At 38.0% G+C, this 13,986-nt stretch overlaps 1 protein-coding gene across 6 annotated transcripts in view; it reads right to left on the bottom strand.

Annotated features, from left to right (window-relative positions):
* Nucleotides 1-13,986, bottom strand: part of ITSN1 (intersectin 1) — a 248,908-nt gene that overhangs the window by 89,696 nt on the left and 145,226 nt on the right. For all 6 annotated transcript variants that reach the window (XR_008517295.2, XM_024239271.3, XM_024239273.3 and 3 more), the window contains exons 17-19: nucleotides 8,115-8,242; nucleotides 4,975-5,204; nucleotides 2,650-2,771 (exon numbers count right to left, since the gene is read on the bottom strand). Coding sequence is in view for 5 of the 6 variants with exons in the window: in XM_024239271.3 (XP_024095039.1) it covers nucleotides 2,650-2,771; nucleotides 4,975-5,204; nucleotides 8,115-8,242 (480 nt within the window). In the remaining variant the exon portion in view is untranslated. The remainder of the gene's footprint in view (nucleotides 1-2,649; nucleotides 2,772-4,974; nucleotides 5,205-8,114; nucleotides 8,243-13,986) is intronic.

Raw genomic sequence — 13,986 nt, 5'->3', positions numbered from 1 at the left:
TGAGAAGACTTACGACTTACTTTTTTTTTTTTTAAAAGCACAACCTACTACACAGACTCAAACACATTTTTACTGCCACAACACCACCCAGAGATACGTGTACTTACACAGAATTCAAGTGACTTAAAAGGACAAAACATTGAATAAGATGCAGACTTCCTGACAGTTAGGCAACACTTACCCATTCCCCTTTAACCTCCACCAGGAAAGCAAAGGTTTGAAAGCAAGGCAAAATATATGTTTAATGACATGCTTTATTCTTACAGCATATCTAAACTCTATGCATCTCATCAAGTTGGTGGTTAACTAGCCAATTCGAGGAAAAGGTTTCGACAGGCCTAGGATTACAGGTGAAGCCCAAATATGTTCCCGAAAAAAGAGCAACACTTTCTCATTAAGATACAGATCACCTGCAACATTTCCTCATCATCACATTTCATAACATTCCCTTACTTTAGGATGAGAGCAAGCTGCTTCTCTGTACCTTGTGTTGCAACAAAATCCAGTTTCAAAAATATTAGGCTGGTTTGTTTAACATTAAAAAAAATTGCAATGAGGTCCTCACTGACGTGACATTGTATTTTCAGAAGTTTTAGATTCCTATTACATGGTGTTTACATATTTTACAATTAATCTGCTTTACAGGATACACTACTTCAAATTTGAGGCAGTATGAGTAAAGTAGCTTCAGGCTATTAGAAACCACGTGTAGGAAACAGCAGGTGGTGAAGTCAGAGGAAAGCTGACAAACACACCCCGCTGGCTCAAGTTACCAGTTGTGTGTACAGAGTGGCGTGCCCAAACCAACAGTTCTTTCTGTAAAGGATGAGGAAGGCTGGCACCCAGCATGTTTCAGTCAATAACTGTGTGCTGAATGAAGCCATGGAGTATATTTGAAGAGGTTTTTGCTACTGTTAAGGTGATTCTAACTTTTAAAGATCTGGAGCCTGGGCAACATAGGGAGACTCTGTCTCTACAAAAAATAAAAAAATAAAAATTAGCTGGGTGTGGTGGCACACGCCTCTGAGCAACTCAGGAGGCTGAGGCAGGAGGATCACTTGAGCCTGGGAGGTGGAGGCTGCAGTGAGCCAAGATCATGCCACTGCACTCCAGCCTAGGTGACAGAGACCCTGTCTCAAAAAAAATAAAAAATAATTTGGGATCTTTGGCCTTGCTTCTTGTAGCCCATGGTAATTACAGAGAAAGCAGCTATTAGGAAAAAAGGGGACACAGGAATTGATTTCTCTAAGTGCCAAACATATTGTTATTTCTAGGTATTTTAGCCTATTAAAGATTCACAGATATGATGTGTATACGGCAAGATGAATGCATGAGTAATAGTATAATCACCTGTACACCACCCTTTATACTTCAAAGACATACAGTCCTTGGGCAAGAAACATATTTGTTTGAATTGTTAACTTTCACAGTTCTTTACAAATTCTAGGCCAGGCATGGTGGCTCATGCCTGTAATTTCAGCACTTTGGGAGGCTGGCGTGGGAGGATCGTTTGAGCCCAGGCAACTCAAGACCAGCCTGGGCAACACGGAGAAACCCTATCTCTATAAAAATTACAGAAATTAGCTGGGCATGGTGGTGTACGCCTGTGGTTCCAGCTAGTTGGGAGGATGAGGTGGGAGAATCGCTTTGCTTGAGCCCGGGAGGCAGAGGTTGCAGGGAGGCAGAGGTTGCAGTGAGCCAATATCGCGCCACTGCACTCCAGCCTGGGCAACAGAGCGAGAACTTGTGTCAATCACAAAAAAAAAAATCTAAATTATCTTTAAAAAAAAAAATGCTAAGAGTAATGCAGAGTTGACTACTTCTAAGACTCTAAAGAGAGTAACTAGAACAAGGAACTACTATTTTCTACTAGAAAATGATTTAGATCAACCATGTCTGATTTTCTTTCTTAAACTGGTTCCTATAGTTTTAGTCACATCACAAAATTATTATTAGTTAAAGGAAAGAAACAATAACAAAGCAAAATTCAAAACTATTTTCTGTTACAAAGTAGGAAAGCAGATTAACTGTATAATTCATTACTCTTTTTACATAATTAAAAGTTCACATAATTAAAGGGAAAAAAGATGCTTCGATGCAAAGATACAAAAGTTATTGCAATTGAGAATGATGATAGAGTGTTTTGCACTTATAACTATTTCTTAAAGACTCCTGGCCTCCTCCCACCTTGGAGGATCCTAGTGTGTGTGTATATATATATGTGTACATATATATACACACATGCACACTAGTATATATTATACATACACATATATATACACACGCACACTAGTATATATATTGTCTATACATCATATATAAAATATATGTATTACATATATATGTATACTCATAGTATATAAGTAGTAATCTAAACTCTGAAATTATCAGACATTTATAGATTTAAAAATAAGAACACACTGTCTTTATCAACTCAATTTTAAAATGATGTTAGGATACATTTTTTTAAATGCCATCTTTCATTTTAATAGAAAAGAAAGAAGATTGAGCTTATACTTTAAAAATCTAGATGCTGGATTATTGGGTTTCATACTCACTGACAATCTCACAATTGTTGAATAAAGTGAAGAAAAGAGGACAGAGGCTAATCTTCAACAGAAATGACCCTCTCACTGGAGTCTTTCTTACCATGACTATGTCTCCTGGCTGGATAGTGATTTCATCATGGCTTCTGGATTCAAAGGGGTACAGTGCCCGGTAATACACCACTTTTACATTTTCCTGTGCAGAAATGGTAAGTGGACCTTTTTCTGTTTACAAAAAAAGGTGGGGGGGACAAAAATAAATAATTACAGAGAACACAAATGTATGACAACAAGCCAAACAACTAACCTCTCCTCTATTGCCTATCTTAACCTCTGAACTATTTCCCTCCATTCAAGGAATTTCTGAAACACATACTGAATGCCAAAGCACAGCCAAATCTGACGTCAGCAACTCAAACCCATCAGAGAGTTCATTAGTGACTCTCTCTAAACAAAGGTCACTCCAAGCCTGGGTGCGGCGAGGCTGCCTAAAGGTCCCTTGTCTCTGCCTCTTGGCTTGGGCTCCAGCAGTGCAGATCTGTAAAGCATCAATACCCCCCCCCTCCCTAACCAGTGTGTTGAGTACAATGTAGCAGTTAGGATATGACCCAAAGTCTGAATCAGCCAAGGAGTCAACTTGTTTGGGAGGGAACAGAGGCAGCAGTTTCCATACTGAAACATGAAAATGCAGATGTTTTAGGCTCTTTAACCTGGTCATATAAAAACTAAGTGCTGATTTCGGTTATACTGATAATCTCCGATGAAGAAACTCTTCCTCTACATTTCTTTGGGAAATAATTAGCCTAAGGATGAAACCTAGATGAAAATAATTAAGATTTTAAATGAAATAAAATGTTAAAAAATGCACATGAGCAGAGGATATTTTGGATTCTGGTTAGCAAAAACTAGTAACAGACCTTTGGGCATTTTTACTCAAGAGCTACAAGTATTTTGACATATACCTATCTTATCTGAAAAGCAACGAGGGGGAAGTATTATCTCCACATGATTTTGAACTGTATGACATGCAAGATTTCCTACTGACTGAAGGGGAAAAATAAATCCTCATTTTATACTAGGAGGATGCATGAAGAACTTTAACTTCCTAAGATCAATGGTGAAATTATTTTCAGATGAAAAAAAAACTATCAAAAAATTAATTTGCCCCTCCTATGACATGGTTGCTACTCTGTAGGTCTGATGACCTGCCAGTCTTTCCCCTGGACTGCATGCATCTGAAGGCAGGTAGGTGCCTAATGCAACTCCATACCTCATGCCCATCTCTGCCCACTATGCAGCTGGGGACCAGTAAACCTTTACAGAATAGCCTGAAAGTGTTTTTTCTTTCTTTTCTTTCTGTATACTGCAGCACTAAAAAAGCACATGGATGACCAAGCAAAACTGGTATAATTTACCATACAAAGAAAAAGCAATGACTTGCTTCCACTGAGCATTATTTGCAAAATGTACAATCACACAACCACACAAGAATCTTAAATACATTCTACCTCACATCAGATATTATAAAGGATAGCTTTTTCTAGCTATTCCAATTAGATCAGTCTTTCATTTATCTTTTTGTTCAATCTTTCATTTATCCCTTTTTTTAAAAAAAGGCAAATTAGGCCAGGCATGGTGGCTCATGCTTGTAATTTCAGTACTCTGAAAGGCAAAGGTGGGAGGATCGCCTGAGGCCAGGAGTACAAGACCAACCTGGACAACAAAGTGAGACCCCCATCGCTACAAAAAAAAAAAATTAGCTGGGCATGGTGGTGCACGCCTATAGTCCCAGCTCCTTGGGAAGCTAAGACAGGAGGACGGCTTGAACCCAAGAGTTTGAAGCTGCAGTGAACTATAAGTGTGCCACTGCACTCTAGCCTAGACGACAGAGTGAGACTCTGTCTCAAAGAAAAAAGAAAAGAAAAGAGAAGAAAGAAAGGAGAAGTAAAGAAAAGGCAAATTATGTTCAAAGGGTAAAACGCTGCCATTTTTCAAAAAGTAAAAGCAGTTTTATGCAATGCAGACCAAAGACAGCGAATGCCCCATCAGTGGAGGCAGGGGCAAAAGGTGCCACTTTCTGTTGCAGAAACAGCTCAGAAATTCCAGGGAGGGAAATAACAAACCAGAGAAACAGCAGGTTCTTTTGCAGCATATAAGACCAGTGGAACTTCACGGCACTTGTGAACTCCGTAGAGGACTCGTGTGGATGTCAGTGTGATGTGGGCCAGAGGCTGGCACGGCGGTGGGAGAATTACACAGATCTCAAATGACCCTGGGGAAAGAAGAGCTGGCCATGCTCAAAATAAGAGACTGACGTTCTCATCTGTTAATGTAGGCAAGACGGGTCCTGATGAGATATGGGCATTTTTCAGGAGGATCTGGGAGAGAAGATGACTTATTTTCTAGAATTATTTTTGGCTTCTAATACCTGCAGTGGACCAGGGTGCCTGGACAGCTGGCTTAGCTGGTTCTTGGTGTTGATGGAAAAGCCGACCCAGCTTGTCTTGTGCTTCCTGTTTGCCTTTTTCCTCGCCATCCTTCTTTTTGACACTCTCCTCCCTTTTCAATTTTTCCTCTTCGTGGAGTTTTCTTGGTCGCTGATGCTCGTCCTCCTGCTGCACATGCTCCAGCCACTGCTTGTCCCTTTCCTGAGCTCGTCTGCCAACAAACACGCTTGATTACAGCAAGAAAGCAACTCTAAGTTAACACTACTGTTGCCTCTTTTCACAAAAAAAGCTCCATCCAGTAAATGGGATGGGAACATCAAGGGAACATTGTTCTTCAGATGGGGCAACTGAATCAGGGCTCCAGTTCTGAGTGAGAAGAAATCACATGATTTAGGAAAACACAGAAAATTTCTGATGTATTTTACAAAGTGGTTACAAGAATAAGAAAAATACTTCTTAATAATAAAGCTGGTATTAAACTGACAAAACAAACAAAGCCAACAGAGAACATAATTTCTATAAAAATAAAATACACCCAACACTGTAAAAATTTCCCCCCAGCAAAGAGAACAACACATTTACATGCACACACGTTGCTCCCCAAACCTGAAGTTGAAAGCAAGGGATTGTTTTATTGACTTCAACTACTTGGATTTTGTTTTTCAAAGTAGCTACCACAAATAGATAATTGTAATTAAATCTAGGCCTTGAAATTTTTGATGGCCTCAACCTGAAACCCACAGTAAAAGACTGAGAATGATTTTTCTCAATCCATAATACTTTATAAAGTCAGAAAATACTTTAAATGAAACTAATATGTAATAACAAATGATAAAATAATAACTAGCTCCCCATATATTAACTCCTTTAAACTGCGAATCAGGTTGGTAGCCCTAGTATTACTACCATTTTACAAATGAGGGAGCTGGGGCAGAGATATTAGATGACTTGTCCATGTCACACAGCCATATATGCATGGGCTTCAATCCCAGGCAGCCTGGTCCCAGAGTCTCCACCCTGAACTGCCATCCTGTGACATGGCTAACGCACACAGGTCATCGGCTAGAATTAGGAATCTGCCATGGGAACATAATTGAAACAAATTATACTTTTATTCTCCATTGTCAAAAAATTACATTTATTTCTACTCTGTATGAATGTGAAATATTAATGCAGAAGTCTTTAAACTTAAATCTTAAACATTTTATTTACAATTTTTAAAATGTCTTTTAAGAAAGTATAAAAACATTTTTTGGAGGGGTAAGGATATTGTTATTCATGACAACAAAAAAACCATAATAAAAACAGTGGCCAGGCACGGTGGCTCATGCCTGTAATCCCAGCACTTTGGGAGGCTGAGGAGGGCAGATCATGAGGTCAGGAGTTCTAGACCAGCCAGGAGTTCTAGACCAACATGGTGAAACCCCATCTCTACTAATAATATAAAAATGAGCTGGGCGTGGTAGCGCACACCTGTAGTCCCAGCTACTTGGGAGGCTGAGGCAGGAGAGTCGGTTGAACCTGGGAGGCGGAGGTTGCAGTGAGCCGAGATCGTGCCACTACACTCCAGCCTGGGTGACAGAGCGAGACTCCGTCTCAAAAAATAAAAAATTAAAAAAAAAAAAAAAAAAGAATTACTTTATATTTTCTACCAATAAAGGTCACCATATATAGTGTATAACCATCTAATTTCTGACGTTAATTTGCAGTTTTTATCTATATAATTGGAATACATATTCCATATTATATTTTTATGCTATTTTCTGTATTATGCTATTTTATGTATTTTTCTGTATTTTATGTTTATTTCTACACTGTAGGAATTTAACAGTTCAGTGTGGTATAGTGTGAATAATAAAAGCATTTTATAAACTCTAGAGGTAAGAAAAGGATGGAGTTAATCAGTACATCCAAGGAGGAGATTCTTAGTCTGACCCCCAAGAAAACCATAAAACAATCCTGTAAATTGGTTTGGGACCCCAGATACCTCCCCACTGGCACTGAAAAACAAACAGAAGACTCTATATACCCATAAGAAAGTATGCACAGCTCTCGGCAGGTTAACTGAACTCAGCCCACTGAAGTCAACGACTTGCCTCAAGTATCCATTTCTTCGTCTTTTTAATCTAATTTCTTGAGACAGAGTCTTGCTCTGTTGCCAGGCTGGAGTGCAGTGGCATGATCTCAGCTCACTGCAACCTCCGCCTCCTGAGTTCAAGTGATCCTCCTGCCTCAGCCTCCCAAGTAGCTGGGACTACAGGCGCGTGCCACCGTACCCAGCTAATTTTTTGCATTTTTAATAGAAATAGGGTTTCACCAGGTTGGCCAGGATGGTCCTAATATCTTGACCTCGTGATCCGCCCACCTCGGCCTCCCAAAGTGCTGGGATTACAGGCGTAAGCCACCGTGCCTGGCCTTAATCTAATTTCAATTACCAACTTTTATAATTTACAGGCTGTCATTGGGACATTTGGTCATTTTTGTTTTGCGGAGTCTAAAATTAACTGACATTTAAAAGGCAAATACCCAGTAACAAAATCAGACACAAATTTCTACAATTTACTACAGTAAGTTATAAGTAAAAATAAAAATATCACAAACACAAATCTTCAAACTAAAACAGATAAAAACATGTCTGTATCCTATGCACTAAGCAGCAGTGGCAAATTTCCCCCTTTTGTACTAAAGTTTAATTTGCAGTTGAAAAACAGAAGAAGGGGCCCACCCTGACCCTGCTGGAGAAGCCCTGTGTGGGGCGCTAGCTCAGTGGCTTGGATTTTAAACCAGGCATTTCAACCCCCGTTAGCTGTTAGTAAAAGGCTGTGAACTGGCCATTAGCATGCAAATGAGCACACCAAGTGTCCCAATTTCCTTGTATAATTCCATTTATCTACATAGTAGTAGCTTGAGAGAGCTCTGGGAACTAACCAAAAACTTCAGAGGGTACTGATATATGCAAAGATTCATACATACACTTGTTTGGGTTTGCACTCACACTTCACACGCACACTAAAGACTGAAGGCTCTTTCTGGTTGCAGTAACTACTTGGAGAAGCCAGGCAAAGAATAGTAAATCCTCAAAGTTCCTTCCAGATGAGTCCACAATCCAAAGAAGACTCACCTTTGGGCTTCTTCTTTTTGTTTTTCTAATTCTATGATCTTTCGCTCTTGTTCTTTCTGTTTCAGTCGTTCAGCCTCCATGGACTTTTGCTTCTGGAGTTGTTGCTTATTGTGTATTTCTCTTAGTTCCTATAATTAACCGAGAAACAGTTCATGTAGCGACATGAGTGACAGGTACATCAACTATTTATCAGCATGCAACATTTCATAGTGGGAAGCCTAGGACACTTAGGAGATAATGTTTCAGAGTTGGAAAAAGTCAACTTGGAAAGCTAGAATCACACCACATTTTGACGTGACTGATTTCCAAAGGCCACTTAAGATTACATTCTAATGAGCCATACACATTACACCATTTTCCATGATCTGCTCTAGAAGAAACCTGCTAGCGAAGGGCAGGAGGTGAGCTCTGCTGCTAAAGGCTCAGCAATCATAATGGAACATAACCAGTTCCAAGATATGACGATGATCATGAATAAAACTTAAGCTTCTTTTGATTATCAATCAACACCAACCTTTACTGGCTTTGAAAATACAGATGCCTCTTCTTCACTGACTACCTCCATTCAAACCTCACCTCCACCTTTCACTAAGCTGCCTTAGAACAAATGGACATCTCTTTGCTCCTCAATTCTTTGACCTCAATTCTTCCCCCCAGGGTCTATTTTTCTTCAAATTACACCTCTTCCAGAGCATCTTTTCTTCCTAAATGTATCCTTCAAGTTGCTAACTGCTCCAAACTAAACCAGCAATCAGGTTGAAAGTAAAAAGCTATAATTTGATGATGACTACCTTGGATCCAATTTCCTCACTTGATACTACTAGCTGCAGGAATAGCAGTAATTTCCTTAGCAGGCTACTGAAAATAAAATGCATTCTATGATATTTAAAGTACTTGAGTCACAGGTTTAGACACCTGAAAATATGAAGAACAAGGAAACGTCTGCTGAGAAAGAAACTCCCTGATTCCACAGAAATCAAATGGTCACCAATAGACTGAGTCACTGAAACTCGTCTTACATGGGCCAACAATAAATCAGATGAGTCAAAGTGCCCAGTAGAGCCAAGGTATCTTTCCAGTTGATTTCTTGATCTAACCAGGGCTGGTCCTCCCAGTACATGGCCCAGGGATCTCTATGTGGAGAGTTAAGGACTAAGATTTGCCCTGTCTTCTATCACCTTTCTCACTGGCAAGACTAGATGGGCGGGTTTCTTCCAGGCCCTAAAATTCCTACCTTTAGATTCATTTAGAGATTGAACAACAAAGATAGACGGTTTGTCGTAGAAAGTCAGTATTAAAATACACTTGTTATTGGAAAAAAATCCTAAGGGTTAGGCTAACCTTTTCCTACTAATTTTGCTAAGGTTAAAGTTAAAATGCATACACAAATGTTTTATAAACTGTAAGTGACGCTGAGAGGCTTTAAAAGAGAACAATGAGATAAAAGAAAAAGTTTAACTGGAGATTAGGGGTCTGGGGGGAGGTACTTAGGAAGAGGAAGGTACTGGAGGAAAAGGGGAAGGGGAAAATGGAGAAGAAGGGAAGGAGGAAAAAAGGAAAGGAAGGAAGGGGGAAGGAGGGAAAAGAAAGGAAGAAGGGGCTTCAGTGGGGAACCTAGCAGATGACACTGGGAACATCCAAGCAGGACACAGCAGGAAAAGGTACCTTTGTAAGGCGCAAATTGGACTGTTCCCTATGGCAGCAGACCTGACATGTGGAACAGAGGGAAGAGGAAAAGAAAGCTAAGACTGGAAAGCAATGATGAAGCCTCACACTGACTGTTTAAAGTGCTGAGATCAGAAAATCAACCCTAGGGAGAAAGAAGTCCATTTTTCATCATCTTTCTCACTGCCATACCAAGGGAGGTAAAACTTAATTTTAATGTGTTAAAAAATCAGCAGTATTGGTTTTCATAGTAACCTGGACTCAAGAATAAATAATCAGTAATAATATTAATGAAAATTTCATTTTCAATACCATCAAATTCTTAAATAGGTTCAGAAAAAATAATTTACAGAGAAAGACTATACTTAAAAGGTACGCCACCCTGGCTAACACGGAGAAACCCTGTTTCTACTAAAAATACAAAAAATTAGCCGGGCATGGGGGCGGGCGCCTGTAGTCCCAGCTACTCGGGAGGCTGAGGCAGGAGAATGGCGGGAACCCAGGAGGCGGAGCTTGCAGTGAGCCGAGATAAGCAAGACTCGGTCTCAAAAAAAAATAAAAAAAATGAAAAAGGTACAGAACTGGGAATCAAGAAACCAGGATTCTAATCTCAGGTCCCTGACATGAGCTGGCAGATGAATCAGAATAGATGATCTTTAGGTGTTCTTCTAGTTTTGGGATCTGTTAAATCTTAGACATTGTTCATCACATGAGTATTTATTTCAGTGTCTGTTTTATTTAGAATTTTATTCTTAACTGCAAGAATAAGTGAAAAATGCGTAAGCAAAATAACCCTGAGCTGAAATTAAATACAAAGGAGTAAGAAATGACGAAGAGAAATAACATTTCAGCTTGATGTTCAGGAATCTGATTATATATTAAATAAAGAAAAGTCCTTATTTCATCCAGGAAAAAATGTATTTATGAGTGATATTCAAAATATTCAACAACAGGTACTGCACAACCAGAATGGACACTGGCCACGATGTATCAACATACTATAATAGATAAGCCATAGGCACAAATGAAGATTTTTCATTTTTCCCCAAGAATTACACTGCACATTTCCTTTCTATACTAGGCTCTTGTAACTGGATATGGATTTATAGATCATTGATTACCAGATGTAAGTAAAGCTAGTAATACATTAGGAGAGACTATAAAATTGAAAAGCTTGTAACAAAAAGTGATTTTGAAGAATCTACAGAAAAAAAACCTACCTATGACACAGTTTCAAAAATAATTTTTAAATGTATCAAATACATGAAAAAAGATACTTAAATTTTTAAACACACTTGTTTTTGAGTATAGCAGCATTTGAACCGATCTTAGGAACTGATTATGAAAGCTGCAGTTTCAAGTACCTCCAAGGAATGGAGCTTGCAGGAACCATAAAATAAAAGATGACAAATAAGCTAACAGAGGGCTCTGGCACCTTATGATCCAGATTTCAAGATGGCAAAGTTTTTTCTATCATTTCCTTCATCCAAGTCAAACACTGCTGAGATACACAGTTTTAAGGAAATCAACATGCTGCCCAGAGGCAGGCATTCTGGGTCTTCTCTTTTCTTGGACTTAAAGAGTTTACTATGGCATGAATCAAAATAAGCAGAACATGGATGATTTCTAAGTTGATAAGCTTTTTAAAAAGTTGAACTTCTGAGAAGGCAATCTATAGAATGAAGAAATAAACTCTTAAAAAAATGAGTAAATGACTCTCCTTCCTTTGCCACAACAAAGTCCTTGTAGAACACCCAGTCCTTTCACATAGGGGAGCAGATGGCTACACTATTCTCTCATTCTTTTCCATACTATTAAAGAGACTCAAGTATAGTTACAGTTATTAAGAAGTATCCTTTTAACTCTTTCAGAAAAAAAAAAATTCAAAGTGACAAACAAATCTGGTGCCATTAAATTACATATCTAAGAAATGAGCAAATTATTGGGGGAAATGGCTAAGGAAAATTTCACCACACTGAAAAAGTATCAACTTTTCCTCGTAGGCAACTTGGTTTAAATGACCCTGCAAATTCTATTAAATCCACATGGAATTTGTCACAGTTATTTTGCTATTATAACAGAAAGAAAACAAACAAGAAATTACCACGAATCAAAAGTCAGTATCTCACTTGGTTCTTCCTAAAATTAAGTGATTTTTTTTTTCTAAAACCAGTAACTCTACAAAAACATGTTTCTTGGCTGGATATTAATCTAGCAATATAGTATGGACTGTAGAATTTTGATTTTTCTTTTATGAATTCTATTGAAGTGTATGACATGTTTTACACTAGGTAGAGTATATAATAATTTGATATTATCTTCCAATAAAACATAATTACAGTACTTTCTTAAATAAGAAATTATTAAGTAGTCAAGAAATTTTAGCTGCATGTAACAAATACTTATGCAGGAAAAATAAAACTATAAAATGTGTAGTATATATACTACACACATATATTAAATATTAATATTAAATATTAAAATAAGTTTTTTTTAAAAATCACAATTTATTCAGAATCATGAAAATACAGAGTTTCTTAACCAGGTTCCATGAATAAGCTTCAGCCCTGTGGATACTATGTTGCATGCAGACTTGGGGTATATGGGCATTTTTCTGGTGGAGAAAGCTCACAGCTTTTATTAGTCTCAAGGGACCGGTCTTTGATCAAGCCCAGCTCATGAACCACAATAAAAAATTACTGGCATATCAAGATTCTGTTTTGTATTAGTTAAGATAAATGAAAATCAACTTGCTTTTAATTTTCTTCCCTAGACCAAAGAGGGAAAAGTCTCTTATTTCCCCTAAAGAACTAAGATATTTGAACCATAAAACATCTTTGGACATCCTATGGCATAGAGCCAAAGTATTTCAAAAGCAATCTGTTTGACAAATTGAATACCCAAGAAAATCCAACTATTTTTCCCCTGAGAAATGTGGCTCAAGTTTACTGAAGATGTTTGTTCTATTGCTAAGCTAAAAGGCACAGAATCACTTGATTTAATAACTGTGACTGTTTCTCCTTCATCTGGTCATGTATTATGTGAAACAATATTACTTGAAATATAAAGTAGCATGCACCTGAACAATATATAGGATTCCTTTTCATAAACATTACTTTGCATAATGTATATGAAGAGAAAAAAAATAGCAACAGGGGTCTATGAAAGGAGACTAGCAGTTAATGGACATGTATTTGCTGATTTAGATATTTAACTTTTTTGAAGGATTTTGCTTTTGGTTCGCCTCAGGATGTCTCTTGGAAATGAGAGACAAAAACAAACATAACTTAATTACTTAAATTTCATGAACTCAACACCATAAATCAAGATAAAATTATTTAGCTCACATACAACATTTATAATAACATTAAATTGACCTCATTAAAAAATGATGTAGCTACCAGCATCAGAAATTTCAGGTGTTTATCTATAATATCACATCCATAAAAACTCCGAAGTGGAAGTGCTTTTCTGTAAATAAACATTATTTCTCACCTAGGGATAATATGTAGTATATGGTATCAAAATTTATAGAAGGCCTTTCGAGTTTTAAAATACATTAACTTTTTCAAATTAAGTGGTTGTGAAACAAATCAAGAGCTATTAAAGAAAGCCAGTTAACAAACCCCATGAGGTGAGAACTTGTGCCTGTATGGAAAATTTTGAAAAATAACGATTTCAGAACACAGAAACTATACCCAAATCAAGGTAAACTCATAGCCCATTTATCACAAAATTATAAATTTATTCATTCATTTAAAAAATTTATTTATTTAGAGACAGGGTCTCACTGTGTTGTCCAGGCTGGAGTACAGTGGCTATTCACAGGCACGATCATAGCCTTGAACGTCTGGGCTTCATGTGATCCTCCCACCTCAGCCTCCTGAGATACACGTCACTGTATCAGGCTATGTTTATTCATTCGTGATGCATTAAAAGTGAGAGGACTATACAGAAAAATATATACTGATTGGTTATTCATTTATTTATTTATCTGAGATGGAGTCCTGCTCTGTTGCCCAGGCTGGAGTGCAGTGGCATGATCTCGGCTCTCTGCAACCTCTGCCGAGATGAAGTTCAAGTGATTCTCCTGCCTCAGCCTCCCAAGCAGCTGGGATTACAGGTGCGTGCCACCACACCCAGCCAATTTTTGTATTTTTAGTAGAGATGGGATTTTGCCATGTTGCCCAGGCTGGTCTCAAACTCC

The sequence above is a fragment of the Pongo abelii genome, chromosome 22 (genome assembly GCF_028885655.2).
Source record: "Pongo abelii isolate AG06213 chromosome 22, NHGRI_mPonAbe1-v2.0_pri, whole genome shotgun sequence".
Classification (NCBI taxonomy): Eukaryota; Metazoa; Chordata; class Mammalia; order Primates; family Hominidae; genus Pongo; species Pongo abelii.
Note: the sequence above shows the minus strand (reverse complement) of the source record. Positions and strands in the feature narration are given on the sequence as shown.